Raw genomic sequence first — 19,790 nt, forward strand, 5'->3', positions numbered from 1 at the left:
CATTATTTCGGAATAACTGTCAATATTCTGAAATAACATAGTGTGTGTCTACACTGCCAGCATTTATTTCAAAACAGTGTCAAGCTGAAGGACTTCTTACTCTGACTCCTGTAACCCTCATTTCACGAGGAGTAAGGGAAGTTGAGGGAAGAGTGCTTTTCCTTCAACTTCCTGCTGTGTAGACAGAGCCAAATGCCGAATTAAGCTTTTTCGACTTAAGCTACGCAATTGACGTAGCTCAAGCTGCATAGCTGATTCCAACTTTTGCCCTGCTGTGTAGGAGTGCCCCAAGTGACCACCTGTCATCCAGGAAATGCTGCAGCACAGTGTGCTTTGACCATGCACTCTCACCACCCCCTCCTTGCTTCCAGCAAACATACCTATGCTGAGTGCTGCAAGGGTGGTGATGAAAGAACCAGCTACAATTGTTCTGGGACTGCTGTGGACGCTCCTATACTGGGGAAATTCCCAGCTGTCTTTCTACCACCTGAGAAGAGCTGAGGGCTAAGACTTGCCTCATGTGTAGGGATGTAAGCAACTAGTAGACTACCTGATAAACCCAGGCTTATCAGGTAGTTGGGTCACTACTGACTAGTTGCTTCTCCTCCCTCTCCTCTGCCCTGCTGCCTCTGTATCAGAGGCAGCAAGCAGGGGGAGCAGGAGCTGGTACAGGAGGCGGGAGGGGGAGCCGGCTTAAAAGCCAGTTCCACCCAGCACCTTCTTTGCATGGGGGCAGTGGAGGCAGAGGTGCGGCAGGGGAAATGGCGAGAGTAGAAACTGAAGCAGTCCCTGCAGGGCTCTTATTACATTTCAAAGGCAAAGGCGCAGCAGTCGGGACCTGGCGTCGTGAGCGGGGACTGCTTGAGTTAATGATTGGGATATGAACTATTTCCTTGTAATATGGGTCATCTGGTGCCACATTATTGTATGTTTGTGGGTGCTATGAAGATATTTATTTTATAATACTTTGTGTCTTCTAAGAACATCTATAATGTTTTTCACATAGGATCTCAAATCATTTTACCAATATTACATAAGCCTCATGATATGCCTGTGAAGTAAGCAAGTATCATTACAGCTATTTTATTGATGGGAATACTGGAGCACAGAGAGGGTAGGTGATTCCCAAAGTCACACAGTGCTTTGTTGATACAGTTTGGAGCAGAATAAAGGAATTCTGATTCCTAGTGCTTTGCCTGATCGCTAGAGAGCCCTCTAATGCCTGCACATAGCAAGGCTTTTGTGTTTTGCATGGATTTACCATTTTCAGTATTTTTTTTCAAATTCTGTATTCAGTGGCTAATGTATAAATACGGACCGTGTGTGTTTTGTTTAGAAGTAGGTTAAACATTTCTTACATTAAATGGATGTTAGATGAAATCTACATGTCTGTTTTCTTCTATATTTAACACAGATTTCTGCTACTTATCTGACTGGTGATAGGACTGATACTGAGGCTTCAAAAATCTACATTCAGCTGTCAAAAAAAGATCCCCAAATAAAACTTCTTTATGTTACTCCAGAGAAGGTTTGTATTTATCTTAAAAGCAAAAACTGTCACCACGGCAACAAAACAAAGATTTTTACTAGTACAAATGTTTTGTAAGAATGATTTTAAATTTTAAAAAAATGCAGCAAGCATCTTTCAGGAAACAACAACAGAATTCTTAAGGGGTAAGCTATCAATATCTTCAGATGAATCTTTGCAATGCTGCCTGTGTGTATATAATGAACCAAAGAACAGTCCAAACAAGGCACAGCCAAGAAAGGGGGGAAATTTGAAATGAAAGACTGCTATGTTGTTAATAATTTCTATCATGTATACCAGTCTGTCTTCATCAGCTAATTGGTATGGAATAACCTCTTGTAAGTGTTAACAGACCTAAGAGCTGCACTATTTTATATTCAGCCTTAATTCTTGTGGAAATTTTGAGAGCCATTACAGGGCAAAACAATAATTGTTTTTCACTCAATCTGAGTAATTGCTTGCAGATCAATATCAAATGAACTATTCTGCTGCATGAATTTCCTACTGTAGAAATCCTCAATATGAAATGTGAAAGCCTTTTTTGGGGATTGGTGTAGTGGTGGTGAACTCATGCTAATATGTCTGTCCTTTCCTATTTTTGCATCCGATTTGGTCAATAATAGGCTCTTTAAATGGCCAGTCTCAGAAACCAGTGGGATTGTCTAATGCTATTTGTCAAAAAGGAATTTTGGCTGCATTTAAAAAAATGGGTTTTAGTTTCACATCAGTTTCTTAATTGTTCATGAAAATGTGTCTAGAATGAAGACCATTAAGGAGCGATTTAAAGGTTCTGCATGGAGTTAAAAAGCCTCTCTTCACAATCCTTAGTTTTATAATCTCTTAGTGAAATAGAGTGTGATTATGCTGTAATATTTTCTGTTAAAAACCTAGGTTTGTTCAAGTGGCAGATTGATTTCAGCCTTGCAAAATCTGTATGACAGAGGACAGTTGGCACGTTTTGTAATTGATGAAGCACACTGTGTCAGTCAGGTAGCTATTTATTGATTTATATTTTTAAATACCCACAATTTCAGAATAGTTGGAACACTTTATTCAGTAGAGAGTGAAAAGGGGAATTTTCTTTTTTTTAAACTAGTGGGGCCATGATTTCCGTCAAGACTATAAACGGCTGAACATGCTTCGCCAGAGATTTCGCTCTGTTCCTATGATGGCTCTTACTGCTACTGCTAATCCCAGAGTACAAAAGGATATTCTAAATCAACTTGAGATGCTAAAACCACAAGTGTAAGTTGTTTGGAAGTATCATGAAAGATTTGTGTAAGTTGAACTTATTATCTAGGCAGAAGAAATTTCAGATTCAATGTAAGAAATGGACTTGAATTAAATCCTACTCAGTCACCTGAAAAATATTGATATTTGTATATAATTTAATGTGACTGTATACATGGCATTTAAATCCATTAAATTCAAAATATGTTAAAAATAAAGAGCAGACTTCAGAAATGTTTCCCCACTTAGGGAAGAGCGAGAGCAACTGTTCACACAGTAAAGTTTCACGAAGGTTCCTGTATCATTGAAAGAATGAGAAATGAAAACCTTGCCATGTTAGTAAAGCCTATGATCTGTGGCATTTAATAGGAAGATTTTAAAGCTTGAATATGGCAAGGATTTTTTAATGTTACAAAAATTACAACTAAGATAGTCATGAAATAGCAAAACCTAAGTCAGTGGGACTATCTGTGAAGTAAGGTGCTACTTGGGGTGAAAAAATCTCGCCCATGGTTCTTTAGCATCAGACCTGGCAAAGTTCTATTGCTAGTGGACACTGTGATGGTTTTTAAACTCCAAAACCTACCAAATGCATTCAAAAAAGCATAAATGTACCATTTACTTAATAGATGTACCATTTACTTAATAAAAAAACTATTATACACTGTATTAACAGTGTATATTAGGGATGTAAAATCCTGTTTAATTAGTTAACTGGTTAAATGTTAAGTTTAACAGGTTAACTGAAGAAATGGAGGCGGGCGACGGGGGGCCGTTCCAGCCCCCTGGAGCAGGCCATCCCCCCCACCAACCCCTGCCCACCATGACTGCTCCAGCCCCATGGGGCTACTGTCTCCCATTAAGGATGATGCTTACTAGGTAACTGGTTAACTGATTACCAGTTCACATCCCTAGTGTACATCAGGCAGGCTTCACAAATAGATAATACAGGCAGATTTGCTATCTTAAAAATCAAATTATTCAATGTGGACATTTGGGCTTTTTTATGGTTGACATGAACCTAACAATTTTGTGACTCTGTAAAAGAAATGTCATCTGTACTTCAGTGCCCTGAAGAATGCATATTAGAAGCATGTCATGATCTAAAACAGAAAAATTAAGGTAGACAAATTTCACTTTTAATCATGGTGGGCATGTGTCCTGTCTCTGCGAGCGCATCTGTCCTGCTGGTTTATGTACGGCAGAGAATAAGCCTGCCTTCTGCTTTCCCAGCTATAGAATAAACACAGCAACGCTAGCATTTATCAAAGTGATCCCAGAGCAAAAGTGAGGAAAATCCATCCCAACTGGGACAGGTAGAATGAATAAACCTCCCTATTCAGAGGCTATAGGGAGGAAGTAGTCACTCTGGAGTCCTTCCAGAGACAATTCCTGTCCTGTGGAGAAGGTTATTGTATAGTGTAAAACTGTGCAACACCATGGTCAGTCATCAGTATCTTAGATTCAAAATTGTTCTATGAGCCAATCTAATCTCATTTGCTTTGAGACTCTGCAGACTTGTAACATTTCTTCTCTCTTAAAAATGTACTGTGCATGCGAAACTAACGTGCTTTGGACATTGTTTTAGGTTTACTATGAGCTTTAACAGGCATAACTTGAAATATGATGTATTGCCCAAAAAGCCAAAAAGTGTCGCATTGGACTGCTTGGAATGGATCAAAAAATATCATGCATGTAAGTGCTAAATGTGCTCAGAAACATTTGTATGAGTTACAGTTCTTGCATATGGCAGCAATATCTACATAATATTCACTTTATTCTCCTGTGCTTTTTGAGAATACTGGTAAATGTAGAAGAGCGAAGTGTTGGAGGCAAAGTAATTTAGTAATTTCTTTGATACCAAGATTTAAGATTAATCAGAGGGACAACTTAAAGTGGGAGTTCCTGATGGGAATGAATAGGAAAAAAGAACGGCAGGGACTTGTAAGTTTAAAATATCTAAATCAGGAATTAACGGATATCTGGTAATAAGAAGATTAACTTTGCCGTGCAAACATTTAATTATTAGCAACCTCTTAAAATAGTTAACCCAGCTTTCATAAAATCTAAGAAGGTTATTGAGTCTTGTAAAACAGAAGAACTTGTGTTCCGGCACAAACTTTTTCTTTATATTCACAGATGACTCTGGAATAATTTACTGCCTCTCACGGCAGGACTGTAACAAAACAGCTGAAATTCTACAGGAAAAAGGTCTTGCTGCACTTGCCTATCATGCTGGCCTCAGTGACTCTGTTAGAGATCTTGTACAACGAAAATGGATTAATCAGGATGGGTGTCAGGTAAAGGAAAAACAAATGAGAAGGTTAATAGAGATTCTACAGGAAGAGCATGGGATTCAGACTAGATATGGAATTAAATTACTGTGCAGAGTACAGTCAGAAAACAGTTGCTAGCCCTTCTATAGGAGAAATGCTAAAGTCAGGATCATATTTATATGGAATATTTATAAACAACAGTAATAAATATTATTCTCAAGAATTTAACCTAAGTTAAGGGCTTGAGGTAGGGCTTGACTTATGTAGATGTTCTTTCACAAATGGAGAAAATAAGGCACGAACATCATTAAGTGTTTTGCACAAGGTCATAGAGCAAGCGTATGGCAGAGCAGGTGCTAGAACTTAGATCTTCTCTCCGTTTAGTGGCTAAAGCCCAGAACTCTTTCAGGAAAAGTGGTTGATGTTTGTAAATATTAATGTTTTGACTGAGCGTACCGTACTCCTTTTGGAAGTACACCAAAATTAATTTTGCGTTCAATACAGGATTATCTGAGTGATCATAATACATCCCTAGTGTAATGCAGGCATGGGTAAATAGAGTGGTAGCCCACCAGGGGCTAACCGTGGTGAACCCTCACCATGTTATTGCCCATCCCTGCTGTAAAGTGTTGTATGAGTAGCTTGTGTAATCCCTCCTGTTCACTAGCCCAGTGTGAGGTTATTCAGCACAGGGGAAGCCTTGTGACTTCTTATACAACTGTGGGAGATTAGGCCTGAGGCTCGTTGGCATGCTCTGTGTTTGTGTTAGTGTGTGCACCTCAAGACCAGACCCTCTCAAACCAGTGGGAACAGGCTTTATTCTGTGAAATACACAAAACAAGATCACAGTTTAGCAGCCCTTCCTTACTGCATGCAGCCTACCCGCTGCTTCCAGCTCAGTCCCTACTGAGGCCCTGCTGGGGCAGAGGGGACAGCCTGGCAGGAACCAGGAAGTTCTCCCAACATGCCGCAGTTTGTAGTCCACAACTTGTAGTTTCCAGGGCTGCTGCTGAAGCACACTGGACTTCGGGCTATGCTTGTATGGCTTTAATTGTATAATTATTTATGGTTCTCATTCCAGGTCATATGTGCAACTATTGCTTTTGGCATGGGAATTGATAAGCCAGATGTACGCTATGTTATACATGCATCTCTCCCTAAATCCGTGGAAGGTTATTATCAAGAATCTGGCAGAGCTGGCCGAGATGGGGAAGTTTCACACTGTGTGCTTTTCTACAGTTACAGCGACGTGACTAGGCTTAGAAGGCTCATACAAAGTAAGCCAAGGCTCCCATTTCTGATACAGCAAATGTTAAAATAGGAAATAACAAGGAATCCTATGGCACCTTAAAGACTTAACAGGTTTCAGCATAAGCTGACAAAGTGGATTTTGGCCTGCGAAAGTTTGTGCCAAAATAAATCGATTAGTCTTGAAGGTGTCACAGGACTCCTGGGTTCTGTGAATACAAAATAACATGGCTACCCCCTGGTACTTGTCAACAGGAAATAAGTAATTCAGTCGGTTTTTGTCCTGTCCTGTTCTGTTTAAAGGCCTTCAGAATGCCATATAATATTGGACTGAGTCATTGTAGTAGGCAGAGTCCCCAAGCATGCTTTCATTGTTCCCTTCTGACGTTCTCAAATGTGGGAGGAGATGTCTTGGCTGACTTAGAATGGGTTTTTTTGGGCCTATGTGACTGACTACTTTTATCTAAGTCAGTGGTAGGGAACCATTTTTTGGGTCAGGGAATGCTGACCCACAGGAAAAATCAGTGTGCTTGCGCACAAGTTAGAAACAACCCCAAACCCCACCCCCAAAAACCCAGACCTCACTGACGCGGCCCCTGACTGAGAAGGAGAAAGACACTCCCCACATTCCCTTCGCATATCAGAGCCCAGAGAGTTCAAGCTATTAGATTTTGCAAGTTACAGCCCTGCAATGGGGGTGAGGTGAGGCTGGAGTACCAGCATGGGCTCCCCAATTCTGGGGGAGGGAAGCCCTGAACCTTGGGGGCCAGATCCAGACAAGGCGTAGGTTCCCCATCCATGATCTAAGTGCTTGAGAGAATTTGATCGGTAATGACTTTAGCCTTTTTATATGTTGTGTAACAAATACAGTGAATGCATCCCTTTTATTCCAGTGGAAAAAGATGGAAACAGTCAAACAAGAAAAACCCACTTTGACAACCTTTATAGCATGGTTCATTACTGTGAGAATGTGCATGAATGCCGGAGAATACAGCTTTTGTCTTACTTTGGGGAAACCAGTTTTAATCTTAACTTTTGTAAGGAAAACCCAGAAGTAACTTGTGACAACTGTCGTAGAAAGAAGGTAAAACACTACCTCATCTGTAAATTTGAGCTTTTAAATTAGTGGGTTTTTTAACAAATCTTAAGAAAACGTGTGAATATATTCTAGAAGGCAGACACAGATGCTGAGTGAGATCCTTTTTGCCCTGTGATACCCAATGTTTAGAGCTGGTCTCAAGATGTAATCTAGAACAGATTTACACTAGCTACCTGTGGATCTCAGGAACTGTTCAGACAGCTGGGGGACTGTGAGGTTTAAGGATACTCTGGCACCACTTTTCTCCCAGCCATGCCTGTTGCCCACAGAGCTCTCTGTAGTGGCTATGCCACCGAGGAATTCTCTCCCACAAGTAGAATTCTGGAGTTGCTATTTAAGAGGGCTCGGAGGCAGCTTTATGCCACTTCACCATGGGTACCAATTTGGAATGGGTTGGGGAAGGATTTGAGAAAAGGGGAGGGTTTGCAGTCTCCACATGTCAAGGTCTATTGACCAACAGATTACTAGTGTGAACAGATGCCAAACTTACGAGAGGATGAATCTCTCAAACCTCCCCTTTTTCCATCTCCCCAGCTTTGCAGCTCAATCATGCATCTACTGATAGTTGGTTTTAAACATCTGGTGCTCTTAGTAATTCAACGGATGATATTTTAAAATACATATTCCAAATTTAATAATAAATCCACACATTAAAGGCTAGGTTTAATATATTCCCTTTATCTGACTTAATTTCTAAAAAGGTATTAAATATGTGTTCAAGAAAAGTTAAGAAATAGTTTTTTAAGGTGCCTTATAAAGAAATTTATTACCTTACGAGAAGAAAAGCCTAATTGCTGGGGGAGAAAGTGCAGGACTTTTTCTTACACAAAAATAAGTCTTCTGATTGAATTTAGTGTGCCTATTTTTAAAACTGCAAATGACTCCGAACACTAATCCCCCTAATACCTCAAGGTAGGTAAGTATGATATCATTATACTCAGGGCTTGACAAATCATTGAATCTACTTGCCCGGGGCGAGTAGATTTCAGCCGGTCGCCCCGTTCACTGGTGGCGTGCGCATGCGCAATGCAGGTCTTGCACATGCGCAGTGCGGGGCTGGCGAGAGGATTTCGCCGCTGTTTGTCAAGCCCTGATTTTACAGATGGAATAATTGAGGCAGAAAGGTGTATGTTTCCATACTGAAGGTAGGTCTACACTACGAGGGCCAAGTCAACCTAATTTACACATCTCCAGCTATGTGAATACCGTAGCTGGAGTTGATGTACCTTAGGATGAATTACCGTGGAGTCTTGAATTCTTCACTTACACTTCTCATTCCAGTGGACTACAGAGAGTGATTGGCGGTGGTTTTAGCGAGTCTTCACTGGACCTGTTAAATTGACTCCTGGGAGATCAGTTGCCCCGGTGCTGATACCCCCAGTAAGAGTAGACAAACCTTGAGTCAATATTATAGTCTAAAGCCAGGGTAAAGGAACTTTTTATATGGTTGGGGGCCACTGATGCACAGAAAAATCAGTCCACACACACACAGACACACACAAACAAAAAAACTCAATGATGCCACCAACTGAGAATCAAACAACTCAAAGCGTCTGGGTCTCTTTGTGTTCCATCCCTGTGGAGGGGATGCAGCACTGGGGCTCAGGTCTTCACCCCTCCTCCCAGGGCCAGATTAACTCTTCTGTGGGCTCAGGATTAGTAGTTTTTGTGGGGGGGGGGGGGGAGAAGTGTTCCCCATGGCTCTGGAGTGGGGCCAAAAATGAGGGGTTCAGTGTGTGGGAGAGGGCTGCCAGGGAGCAGGCTGAGGGTGTGGGTTCTGAGGGAGAGGTTGGATAGGGGAGGGGGCTGAAGGGGTGGGGGCAAGGTCTGGTAGGGAATGAGGGTAATGCAGGGGGCAGAGGATGGGGTGCTTACTTGGTGCAGCTCCGGGGGGTAGGTACTGGCTCTTATTGGCTGGCACCCTGTGTGTACTGGGTCCCACCTGCCTCCCCATGCTGCTGCCTTTTGTGCCTGCTCCCTCCCACCCTCTGCAGCTGCCTCTGATTGGAAGCACCGATGAGCTCAGGTTCATTGGTTAACTGTGTCCTCAGATGCACATTCACATCCCTATGATACACCCATTTTATAGTAGCTCCAGCTAAGTTGTATTTTCCAAGTTTGTTTAAGAAAAGGTCATGAAAGACAGTATCAGAAGCCTTAGTAAATCCGAGATATATCACATCTATCTCTTCCCACCATCTACGGGTGCATCTACAGTGCACGGCTATTTTGGGATACCTCCGGTATCCCGAAATAGCTACCCTGCATCTACACAAGCCGCCCACTATTTCGAAATATTTTTTGAAATAACAGGCATGCAATTTTGGCATCCCAGTAACCCTTGTTTCATGAGGGTTAAGGGATGTCTTGAAATAGCACGTTATTTTGGAAGGTGGCCCTATGTAGATGCGCCAAATTTCAAAATAAGCTATTTCAAAATAGATTGTGAATAAGTTACACAATTTGCATAGCACAAATTGTGTATCTTATTTTGAGTTTAGGGTGCTGTGTAGATGCACTCTGCAAGACTTGTTACTGTGCTAGAGATAGCTGTTAGGTTGGTTTGACATGATTTGTTCTAGACAAATCCATGTTGACTGTTACTGATCACCTTATTATCATTTAGGTGTTTGCAAATTGATTGCTTAATCATTTTCTCTATTCTCTTTTTGGGTCCTGAAACTGTAATTCCCTGGGTTCTCCTTATTACCCCTTTTTATAGATTTGCACTATATTTGCCCTTTTCCACTCTTCTAGAATAAATCTTCTGTATCAGTTTTGTACAATAAAATGGCTTTGTTTCCAAGGGATTGCTTACTAACCTAAGATTCCTATGGCAGTGGCATTTCAGTGTAAATAGACAATGACTAATCTATATGTGGATCAGAATTAGCTTATGATTGAAAAAGCCTCCTAATGAGAAACAAAGGTGTCAGTAGCAAACTGTGTTAGTAACAATGGAAACAAATCTTTCTAATCAAATCTCTTGTGATAGGATTACAAATCAAGAAATGTGACAGATGAAGTTAAAAGTATTATAAGATTTGTTCAAGAGCACTGTGGACAAAGGGGAAGAAGAAATGCAGGCTCTGGAAGGTATACGTTGAACATGATGATTGACATTTTCTTGGGTAAGTTCTATTTTACTGCTCAGATATTTGGTGCAGGCCAAATCTTTGCTGTACACCTGAGGACCCATATAACAGGGGCAGAAACTTAAAAAAAAATTACCAATAGGGTTCCTTCTTGAGAGTAATCCATGTGGCATGTGTCCTAGAATAAATAAAAATCCTAGCATTAACTAGACTAGATCAGGTAGAAAAAAAAAACATTTATTTTAGAAGTCTTCAAGCTTCTGCTGCTTGTTCAGTTTTTTGTGGTTCAAGTTATGTACAAAATGGCTCCATTGCCTTCTACAGTTTTGTAACTTATTGGCTTAGTTATAGACCAATTCTGTTTGTTGTTACTGAACAGGTTCGAAAAGTGCTAGGATTCAGTCTGGTATATTTGGAAAGGGAGCTGCCTACTCACGACATAATGCGGAAAGGCTGTTTAGAAAACTGGTACTGGATAAGATTCTCGAGGAAGATTTGTATATCACTGCCTCTGAGCAAGCAGTAGCGTATGTAATGATAGGAGAGAATGCACAGGCTGTGCTAGATGGATATCTACAGGTGTGTAACAAGTTTCCTTTTTCTCTAGTTCTACATTGGTGTTTCCTTTAAATAAAAATGCAAGTGTTACTCTTCTCTGCTTTTAATAACACACAGATACTTTGAATTCACACTGAGTGTCAGGATAGTTAAAAAATAAACATAACTTATTTCTATAGTCTCATTATTCAATAAGTTCAGGGTGCCTTGCAACAATTAAACTTCACTTGGCAAGAGTAATGGAATTTCCTACTTGTAGATAATGGAAATTGGGGATCAGAATTTTCTTATCACATATAGGGAATGTATTTCTGGAATCTGGTTTCCAGTCCACTGCTCTAACCAAGCACTTTTCAAGTGTTGGGGCGTGACTCAAAAAGTGGTCCATTAGAGGACATCAACAGTGTTACACCACACAGGGAGAGTTGCAAAAACTGGCAAAATCTTAAGATCCCTAGGTCTCAGGAGGAGCTAGTTAAGTGGAGGAAAGAAGCAACTCTCTCCTTTCCCTGAGGCTTTCTACCCTGCTGCTTTCTCTGATAACCCCAATCCATCAGCCAGTGCTTAGCTCCAAGGAAAACCGCATTACAGGAAGCTGTGTTGCCAACTCCTGGTAGTTCCATGTTTAGAGCAGTTCTGTGTAGGCAGAGGTAAAAGAGAAGCTGCTTTAAGCACTTAGCTCTCAACAATATTCCCACAAGTGCAAGCAACCCTCACCCAAACTGGATGTGTGGTTTTGTTTGTTTTTTCCTGTGTTTTGTGGGACTAAGTTCACAATCCTTTAAAAAGGATTATGTCTAATAATCACATGACTTTGGGATCCCTGGTGAAAAAGCCCATGCACATGAAAAGGATCTTCTGTAGAGTTCTTTCTGTTTGTTATTGTCTTAAGGTAACTGCTTACCAAATGTTATCAAAAAATGAAAGTTCAATTTTAGTAGATGTTTTTACTGGCTTAAGGCCGGATATCTGCTGTTCAGCTGCTCTGCAATAATCTCTTCTCGTACAGATTAATGACTTATTTCTCATTTTTGCAGGTGGAGTTTTATGAAACTGAGAATGCCAGCAGTATTCGAAAGCAAAGGGCTTCAGTGACAAAAATGTCACAACGGGAAGAGGTGGTTAAGAAATGTCTTGTGGAACTTACAGATGTTTGTAAAACTCTTGGAAAAGTTTTTGCTGTCCATTATTTCAATATTTTTAACACTGCTACACTTAAGAAAATAGCAGGTAATTTTGATCTTCATGATCCAAAACTCAGAATTCATTCAGGGGTGAACTTACACTGTGGAGGGCAGATGTGAGAGAACCCTAATTGATTTCTCTCAGCTTGCTGTGGGCAGTCATGTACACGTTAGCCAACTGCTGGAAGAGTTGGTCTGCTGAAAGAGAGGCAAATGTGCTACTCTGCCTCTTTCTTTAAACCCCTGTTCCTTAACTGCATTCTGATGTGCTCTTTGTTGCATATTAAGCTCTATAATGGCCCCTTGAAAAAGTATTTAAGATTGTTTGAATCAGTTTGTTCCTTGTTTAGTAGGTGAATGTGAGCTGGTAGTTCTGACATCCCTATTGATAGTCTTACGTGTTGCCCATCTTCCAACAAAATTCCAAAAATTCATCTGATTGTGTGTTAATCCTGTCTACACTTCACCTGAATTTTAAATCCACAACTGTTTCTTTGAGATTACAAAAAGTGTGCAAAATTTTGTGTTATGTACTTTTTGTCTAATCAAATTTCTTTGTCTGCATACAGAAACCTTGTCTTCTGACTCAGAGGTTCTGCTTCAGATTGATGGTGTTACAGAAGACAAACTGGAAAAATATGGTGCAGAAATCATTCAAGTCATGCAGAAGTACTCTGAATGGACACTGCCAGGTTTTGTATAATTTTCATCTAAATGGGCATGCTTTTGATTAAAAAGCCTTTTCTCTGTAAGAAGTTACATGAACAACATGTCCATGTTGAAATATGGGTTTATAGCATGTGTTTGGACTTTCATTTTAAAAAAGGCACATAGCTTTATGCAGCACAAGAGGGTCGTAAACTAAGAGGCAGGTGGTCGGGAAATAGAGGGATTCACTGTAACTCTTAAAGACCGTGGTGGATAACTGGACTTCAGATGTTCAGAACGAGAGGAGAAAAGTAAGATTGTTGGTTTTCTGACCCTCCTTTCAGAGCTGGGAACATAGATATTTTCAGTCTCAAGGTGTGTCTTCCACTGTTTTCTCATTCACATCATCTAGTTATGGGCTAGCATTGTAGCGTGAGTGAACAAATTACAGATTGAAATTTTCCAATGACTTGCGCTTTGGTCAACTGTAAATCTAGCAGAGAAAAGTGAAACATGATTCAATGGCTGGAAGCTGAGGCTAGACAAATTCAGGCTGAAAATGTGGTATAAATTTTTAGCGGTGAGGATAATTAGCCATTGGAACTATTCACCAAGGGTTCTGGTGGATTCTCCATCAATGACAATTTTTAAATGAAAATGGAATGTTTTTCTACAAGGCATGCTCTAAGAATTATTTTTTGAAAGTTAACCCAGTTGCCTAAGTTTTAACAAAATGTCCATTTGTAGAGAACACTGACTCTTACCAAACCGAGACCACAGACACTGGAGAATGTGAGAGTGAGGACACAGAGGGGACACACACAACTTCTAGCTATTTTTGCAATACCACAAACAAAGGAAAGAAGAGGAAAAGAGTGCCATTCTTCAGGGAATCCAAGAAGAAAAAAACAGGTTATGGTGGTAGCCAGCAGTCTCGTTCCAAGAGGTACGTGAATACTTGTAACCGTTTATCTAAAATAATATGAGAAAAATATCCACGAGACTGTTGGATTGAGGTTATTCTAATTCATTTATGTTGAAGAAGATAGTCAGTAGGAAAATGGAGAATGGGGAGAGCTGTTAACCTAACAGCATGAAAATATAGAACTGAAAATATCTATAGTTTCTTTATAGAAGTCGTTACTGTATGATGACGATATTCCAGAGGCACACAGGACTCCTGTGGAGTCCCTGGATCTGGGAGGGACTCCTCTCACTCTGCTTTCACACAAGGCTAGAATACGGCATGCAGGGCAGATCATCTCTTCCTTGCTGTCCCGGAGGGCAGGAGTTTGAGAGGAAACATACCTCATGTAGCAGTGGGGAATGGATCCGAAGTGTAAGACCGAGCTTATGCACTCTCAGCAAACTAAGGGTTTCACTCCACCAGTCTCATTTTGATCATGTGAAGGTCCTGGTAGACTTACAGCCATCCTTTTAGAATTACAGAAAACTGAAGGATCCAGAGATGGAAAAATCTCAAATAATCATGCTGTTGTCAGATAATGGAAAAAAATATTCTGAGCTTAGCTCTACACCTTACTTTTGAAATCTCCTCCCCTAAAAATGAAATCAGGACATTAATTTCCCTGTTGTGATTTTCTTGCTGCACTCTTGAGCAATTATACCTTTTCTATGCTAATCAGCATGCCAGAGCCCTGAAATGTAAGTCATTACTAAATATTAGTGTTGTGGTTTTCAGTACTGTACCCAACTGCAGATGTGCTGCAGGGTCAAATGTTCATGTGTTACTTTGTCGCTCTGATCGGTGACATCTAACTTTCCCAAAAATTTGTATCTAAGTTGCATGCTCGGCAGCAGCGTTCAATTCTGATTTTAACTTTATTTTAATAGAGAGATGGGGTAAAAATATTTTAATTAATTAAAAACATAAAACAAGCCATAATTCCATTGGCATATCTTTCTACTGCTCTTGGAACTTTTGCAGGCAAAGCAAGAGATCTAGCAAAATGTAAAGAGCTGCTGTTGGGGATCTTTTGTTCATATTTTTTGCGTACTCACTTGGAATTAGTGCTAGAAAATGATCTCTGAAGCTTGAGATTGAGTTTTGTCTTTAGTGGTCCATTTATAAGCATTGTCATCCACCCCCTTTCTTGCCCATATAGCTGTGTGTCACTTCCTTAGCTGTATATTATAGAGCGGGGGAGGGGAACCTTAGGCCCTGGGGCTGGATCTGGCCTCTGAGGCTCAGGGCCCACCCCCAGCACTGGGGAGCCCGTGCTGTTGCTCCTGCCCCCCAGCTGTCCTCCTGGGGACTGGAGCACACAAAATCTACTAGGCTGCCCTTCCCCCCTAGGCTTTGGTGTGCAAGGGGAATGTGGGGAGTATCTTTCTCCTTCTCAGTCGGGCCACAGTGAGGGGTTTTTCCGCTTCTCACTTGTGTGTGGCCCTCGACTGATTTTTCTGTGGTGGTCAGTGGCCCCTGGCCCAGAAGAGTTCCCCACCCCTTCTATAGATAATAGGTAGCATTAAATTTTGTTTCTTGTGCTTCATTTGCTCACTATGGATACATATGTACCACCTGAACAAGCAACTTTGCCGGTCTTCCATTCACAGTAGCTATTTAAGCACTGATTTTTTTTTGGGGGGGGGAGAACAGCAAGGAGAAGTTTGACATGTAGAGGATATTTCTCCAGAGATTGGAGCTTAACATGCATGGTAGTATGCAGCTTACCTTTCTGGATTAAATGAACGTAGGCCATAACAGCAGTGATTTAAAACATTTGATAGAGAAGGTTGAAGCTAAAATGACTCATGAGAGAGAAACTGCATTTGATGCACTGATATCATTTGCAAACATCTTATTTTAACCCAATTTTCATCAAGATGAAGTATATTAAAGTGGGGGAAAAACTTGAATAATGTTAATATGTAGCAGTAATTTGAGTCTAAAGACACTGGAAAGTAAATGTGGCTAAACATTACCTTCAGAAAACTAGAGGAAGCTGGAAAGCACAGAAAAATTGGCCTCAGTAAGCCATTCAGAGAGCAGTCTTCAAAACTGAGACCTTTTCCACTCAGAACATGAAATCCATATCAGTGGCTCTCCCCCCTTCCCCCCCCAAGAAAACCTCCAATTTTTAATAGTGCAGTATCTGTGAAGACTAGCCAATTAGCCCGCCATAAGACAGGATTTTCAGGTCTCTCCTCCATATCGGTTTTCTCTCCTGAGCCTTCAGTCTCTTGCTCCGTCTCTCTCTCTCTCTCTCAGCACTCCTCCGCCTCCTGCCTCTCTCTCTGTCTCTCTCTTTCTCTTCTCCTCCCCCTCCTGCCTCTCACTCAGGGGACCGCAGAGCCCAGACGGTTGCTTGCGCCACTTGCTCCCCCACGGCAGCCTGGCTGAGCGGCGCAGAAGTCAGCCGAGTGTCACGGCAGGAGGCGAAGGACGTGACTCAGGCAACAGCGCTGCCCAGAGGGAACAGCTAGGGAGGCAACAGCGCCGCCCAGAGGGAACAGCCAGCATTTCAGGCAACAGCGCCGCCCAGAGGGAACAGCCAGCATTTCAGGCAACAGCGCCGCCCAGAGGGAACAGCCAGCATTTTGGCGTTACAGACTCTCAGACACTGTGCTACTATATATATATATATATATATATATATATATATATATATATATATATATATATATATATAATTCCCACCTTCTCAGTGCCCTTAGGCAAGACATGTTTATTCTGTTTTTATTTTTGACTTGGCAAAGGAGATGATTCCCCACTATTCACAAAGATTGCTTTTGCCAGTAGTCAGAGGTATTTTTAAGTAGCTTGCAGAGCTGCATGAACAAACATCCTAGGTCCACATAAGAAAATAATGAAATGTATGTGAGACGACCAAAGGTTACCTTCTTGTTTACTTGGAGATGTTGTTCGCGCTTACCCTCTAAAAATGTAGTGTAGTGTTCCAAGCACAAAACATTGTGGCATCCCACCCCAGCAGGGAGTAATAGTGAGTGAAACAGATAGAGGGGGAACTGGTCCTATAGTCAGGTTGTCTAGCACTTTCTGTTATAAAGGATTCTTCTGTCCTGTTTGTGAGAGACGCTCTCGGACCTCCGTGATTTGCAGCAGGCCTTTAATAGTTGGCTTGAGCTAGGGAAGTGCCTTTTCTTTGTTCCCTGAAATTCCATTCACCTTTTTGCTGAAATACAAACTATTTAAAATTGCCATTTCCCTTTTCCTGTTAACTTTGCTCATCATGAGAAAATAACTGAAATCAGTAACATTCCAGAGTGCTTCTCACCACCACCACCAAATCATTAGCAGGGACTGGACTTGGAGTTGTCATGGAGCATCTGTACATTGGGCTGGGGCTGAGTTGGGCTCCTGGCACCCAGCAGATGGCACCAATAGGTTCATAGCTCTCTCTGGGTGTACCGCATGAGGCAGAAACCACGCTGGTCTCTTCTCCATCCTTCCTCCGTGAGTATCTGGCCATTGACACACGGTCCCCGTGGATTCACCATATTGGGCAGGAGCACCAAGTCCTGGCGAGGAATAGAAGGCTAAGCTGGACTTGACTCCATCCTTCCTGCATCTACTATCTGTAATATTATTTCTGCTCTCTTGTGCATATGCATTATGGAACAGTCTAAGAATATGATTATATGCAGTTTTTTCTCAGGATTCCTGACCATTCAGTGTATACAATGGACAGACACACGAGTATGCGGAATTGTTACACAGCAACCATAGATCTGGCATTTCTTAACGTCTTTGCAATTTAAACAGGATTCTGTTAACAGGCTTTGTACATAACTCCTCTACAGTCTGTTCAATGCTTTGGTAGCTTTCTACATCAGAGGGATCAAACAGAGGGCCAAATTCTAGAGTTAGTTACAGTCCTTGAGTCTAGCTATGGAACTAGGATTATCTACTCAATGCAGTGGAACACCTACTGATGTCTGTGAAAATTACCTACTAACATCAAGAAAAGACAATGGCCTGTATGTACTAAATGTTGCCTTCATTGTGATAAAATAGCCTCTCCTTTAATCCCACTACTGTGCCTGCCCTTTCTCTTTTTCTCTCCCCGTTTTCTCTGGATTTTTTTTTCTCTGAAGAAACTACCAATTTCCAATCCGTTGAACTTTTCTACCATTCCATTCAGTAAAATGATCTGTGATTTCAATATTGAAGATTCACTGACATGTCATTTAAAATTGATATACTAATCAGATTAACAGGGGACTTCACCCTTTCTCATGACTGTTTCAGGCTCTCTCACAGCTTATGTTGGATTTCGTTCATGTTTAAAAGATTACCTCTGCAGTCATGGGTGTTAAAAATCCACTTTTGTTTTTAAATGAAAGATTCAATTCTGAAAAATATGAATGTTATGAGAGCCACAAATATATCATCCAGGTGGATTTGGCACTGGGCCATCTATTTAATGCTCCTGTTCTAGATAAAATGTAACATACAGGTTTATGGTATTGGGTATCATATTGATATGCTAGATCATAATTTTTCCTCTAAATTTCCAGGGGTAACGTCAATAACAAAAAGACCTCTTCTAACTCCAAATTCCAGGCATCCTCAAGATACAATTCAACATCAAATGGTACTACAGTTACGCCAGGAACCAGAAGAAAACTGGGGATTATGGCGCCACCAAAACCCCAAAACAGACAATTCCTTAAACCTTCCTACTCACTATTGTAAATACTGTGTAAAGCTGCAAGCAGTTAACATTTCCATTAACTTCCCATTTTTCAAATGTATTCAAATTTTGACATTTGTAAGTACAAAGGTTGTATTTGTTTAAATAAATGCTTTTAGATAAATGCATTTCTTTATTTGGAACTTTTAATTCATCCCTGATGCTAAATATTCTTATTATAAAAAGAACTTGCTAATTTTGATTGATTTATAGAAGACTACATTATAGAACAGTGATGGGCAACCTAGGCTAGTGAGTAGGTCATAGAATCACAGAATATTAGAACTGGAACGGACCTTGAGAAGTCATCACGTCCAGTCTCCTGCCCTCATAGCATGGTCTAAATCATCCCTGAGAGACGTCTGTTTAATCTGCTCTTAAATATCTCCAGTGATGGAGATTCCACTGTGACATAGTGGGGGGGGCTGTCTGCTCTTTAACCCGGTGTCTCCCTGCGTTGCGCTGTGTGATTCCTGCTGACTCACCCACATGTGTTTTAGCCCAGACACCCAGGCCCAGCCTGACCAGATGATAAAGCGCTTCCCGGCGGGGGGGAGGGAGAGAAAAGGAGGGAGGTAGAGATGAACACCAGGTTTTGGGGGAAGGTTCAGTTGCTGACTAGGAAACATGAAGGAAACAGTCTAAGCTGAGGGTCTAGGGGGGGCAAGGGACCCCCTAATCTAAGGGGTCTGAGGCATCCTGGTCATGACTCCTGTAACCACATCACGTCTGTGCTGTGCTGTACCCTGGAGAAGCAATAAACCCTCTCTATTCTACTGGCTGGCGGAGTCTGTTCTTGCTGCTGCAAGATCAGGGGGAACCCCAACTTGCCGTCATATCCACCACCTCCCTAGGCAATTTATTCCAGTGTTACATCATCCTGACAGGAAACTTTTTATAATGTCCATCCTAAACCTCCCTTGCTGCAGTTTAAGTCCATTGCTGCTTGTCCTATCCTCAGAGGCCCAGGAGAACAATTTTTCTCCCTCCTTTTTGTAACTCCCTTTTAAATACAATAAAACTTTTGTTATCTGGTACTCTGTTAACCAGAAAACTTTAACTGGCATTGCCCCCAGCCACAATACTGTCACATTTTCAGGCCTGGCTTGGTTTACCATGATTGGCTTAATTTTTTATTTAAGAAGTACTAATCATCTTTAACTCAAAATAGAAATGAGAGACCAACTGCCTCACACTATAAAACTACCAATACAGTAATTACTCATTTAACATGTGCCTGCTTAAC

General features: G+C 41.2%; 1 protein-coding gene across 3 annotated transcripts in view; it reads left to right on the forward strand.

Moving 5' to 3' along the window:
- The window catches only part of BLM (BLM RecQ like helicase), a 36,545-nt gene extending 17,873 nt beyond the window's left edge, over positions 1–18,672 (forward strand). For all 3 annotated transcript variants that reach the window (XM_075896783.1, XM_075896781.1, XM_075896782.1), the window contains exons 10-22: positions 1,415–1,528; positions 2,420–2,518; positions 2,625–2,773; positions 4,347–4,453; positions 4,898–5,058; positions 6,116–6,311; positions 7,176–7,366; positions 10,377–10,512; positions 10,856–11,055; positions 12,072–12,264; positions 12,788–12,910; positions 13,614–13,812; positions 18,369–18,672. In XM_075896783.1, coding sequence (XP_075752898.1) covers positions 1,415–1,528; positions 2,420–2,518; positions 2,625–2,773; positions 4,347–4,453; positions 4,898–5,058; positions 6,116–6,311; positions 7,176–7,366; positions 10,377–10,512; positions 10,856–11,055; positions 12,072–12,264; positions 12,788–12,910; positions 13,614–13,812; positions 18,369–18,546 — 2,046 coding nt within the window. In that variant the 3' untranslated portion in view covers positions 18,547–18,672. The remainder of the gene's footprint in view (positions 1–1,414; positions 1,529–2,419; positions 2,519–2,624; positions 2,774–4,346; positions 4,454–4,897; positions 5,059–6,115; positions 6,312–7,175; positions 7,367–10,376; positions 10,513–10,855; positions 11,056–12,071; positions 12,265–12,787; positions 12,911–13,613; positions 13,813–18,368) is intronic.
- Positions 18,673–19,790: the final 1,118 nt, after the last annotated feature.

Source organism: Pelodiscus sinensis, chromosome 14, assembly GCF_049634645.1.
Source record: "Pelodiscus sinensis isolate JC-2024 chromosome 14, ASM4963464v1, whole genome shotgun sequence".
Classification (NCBI taxonomy): Eukaryota; Metazoa; Chordata; order Testudines; family Trionychidae; genus Pelodiscus; species Pelodiscus sinensis.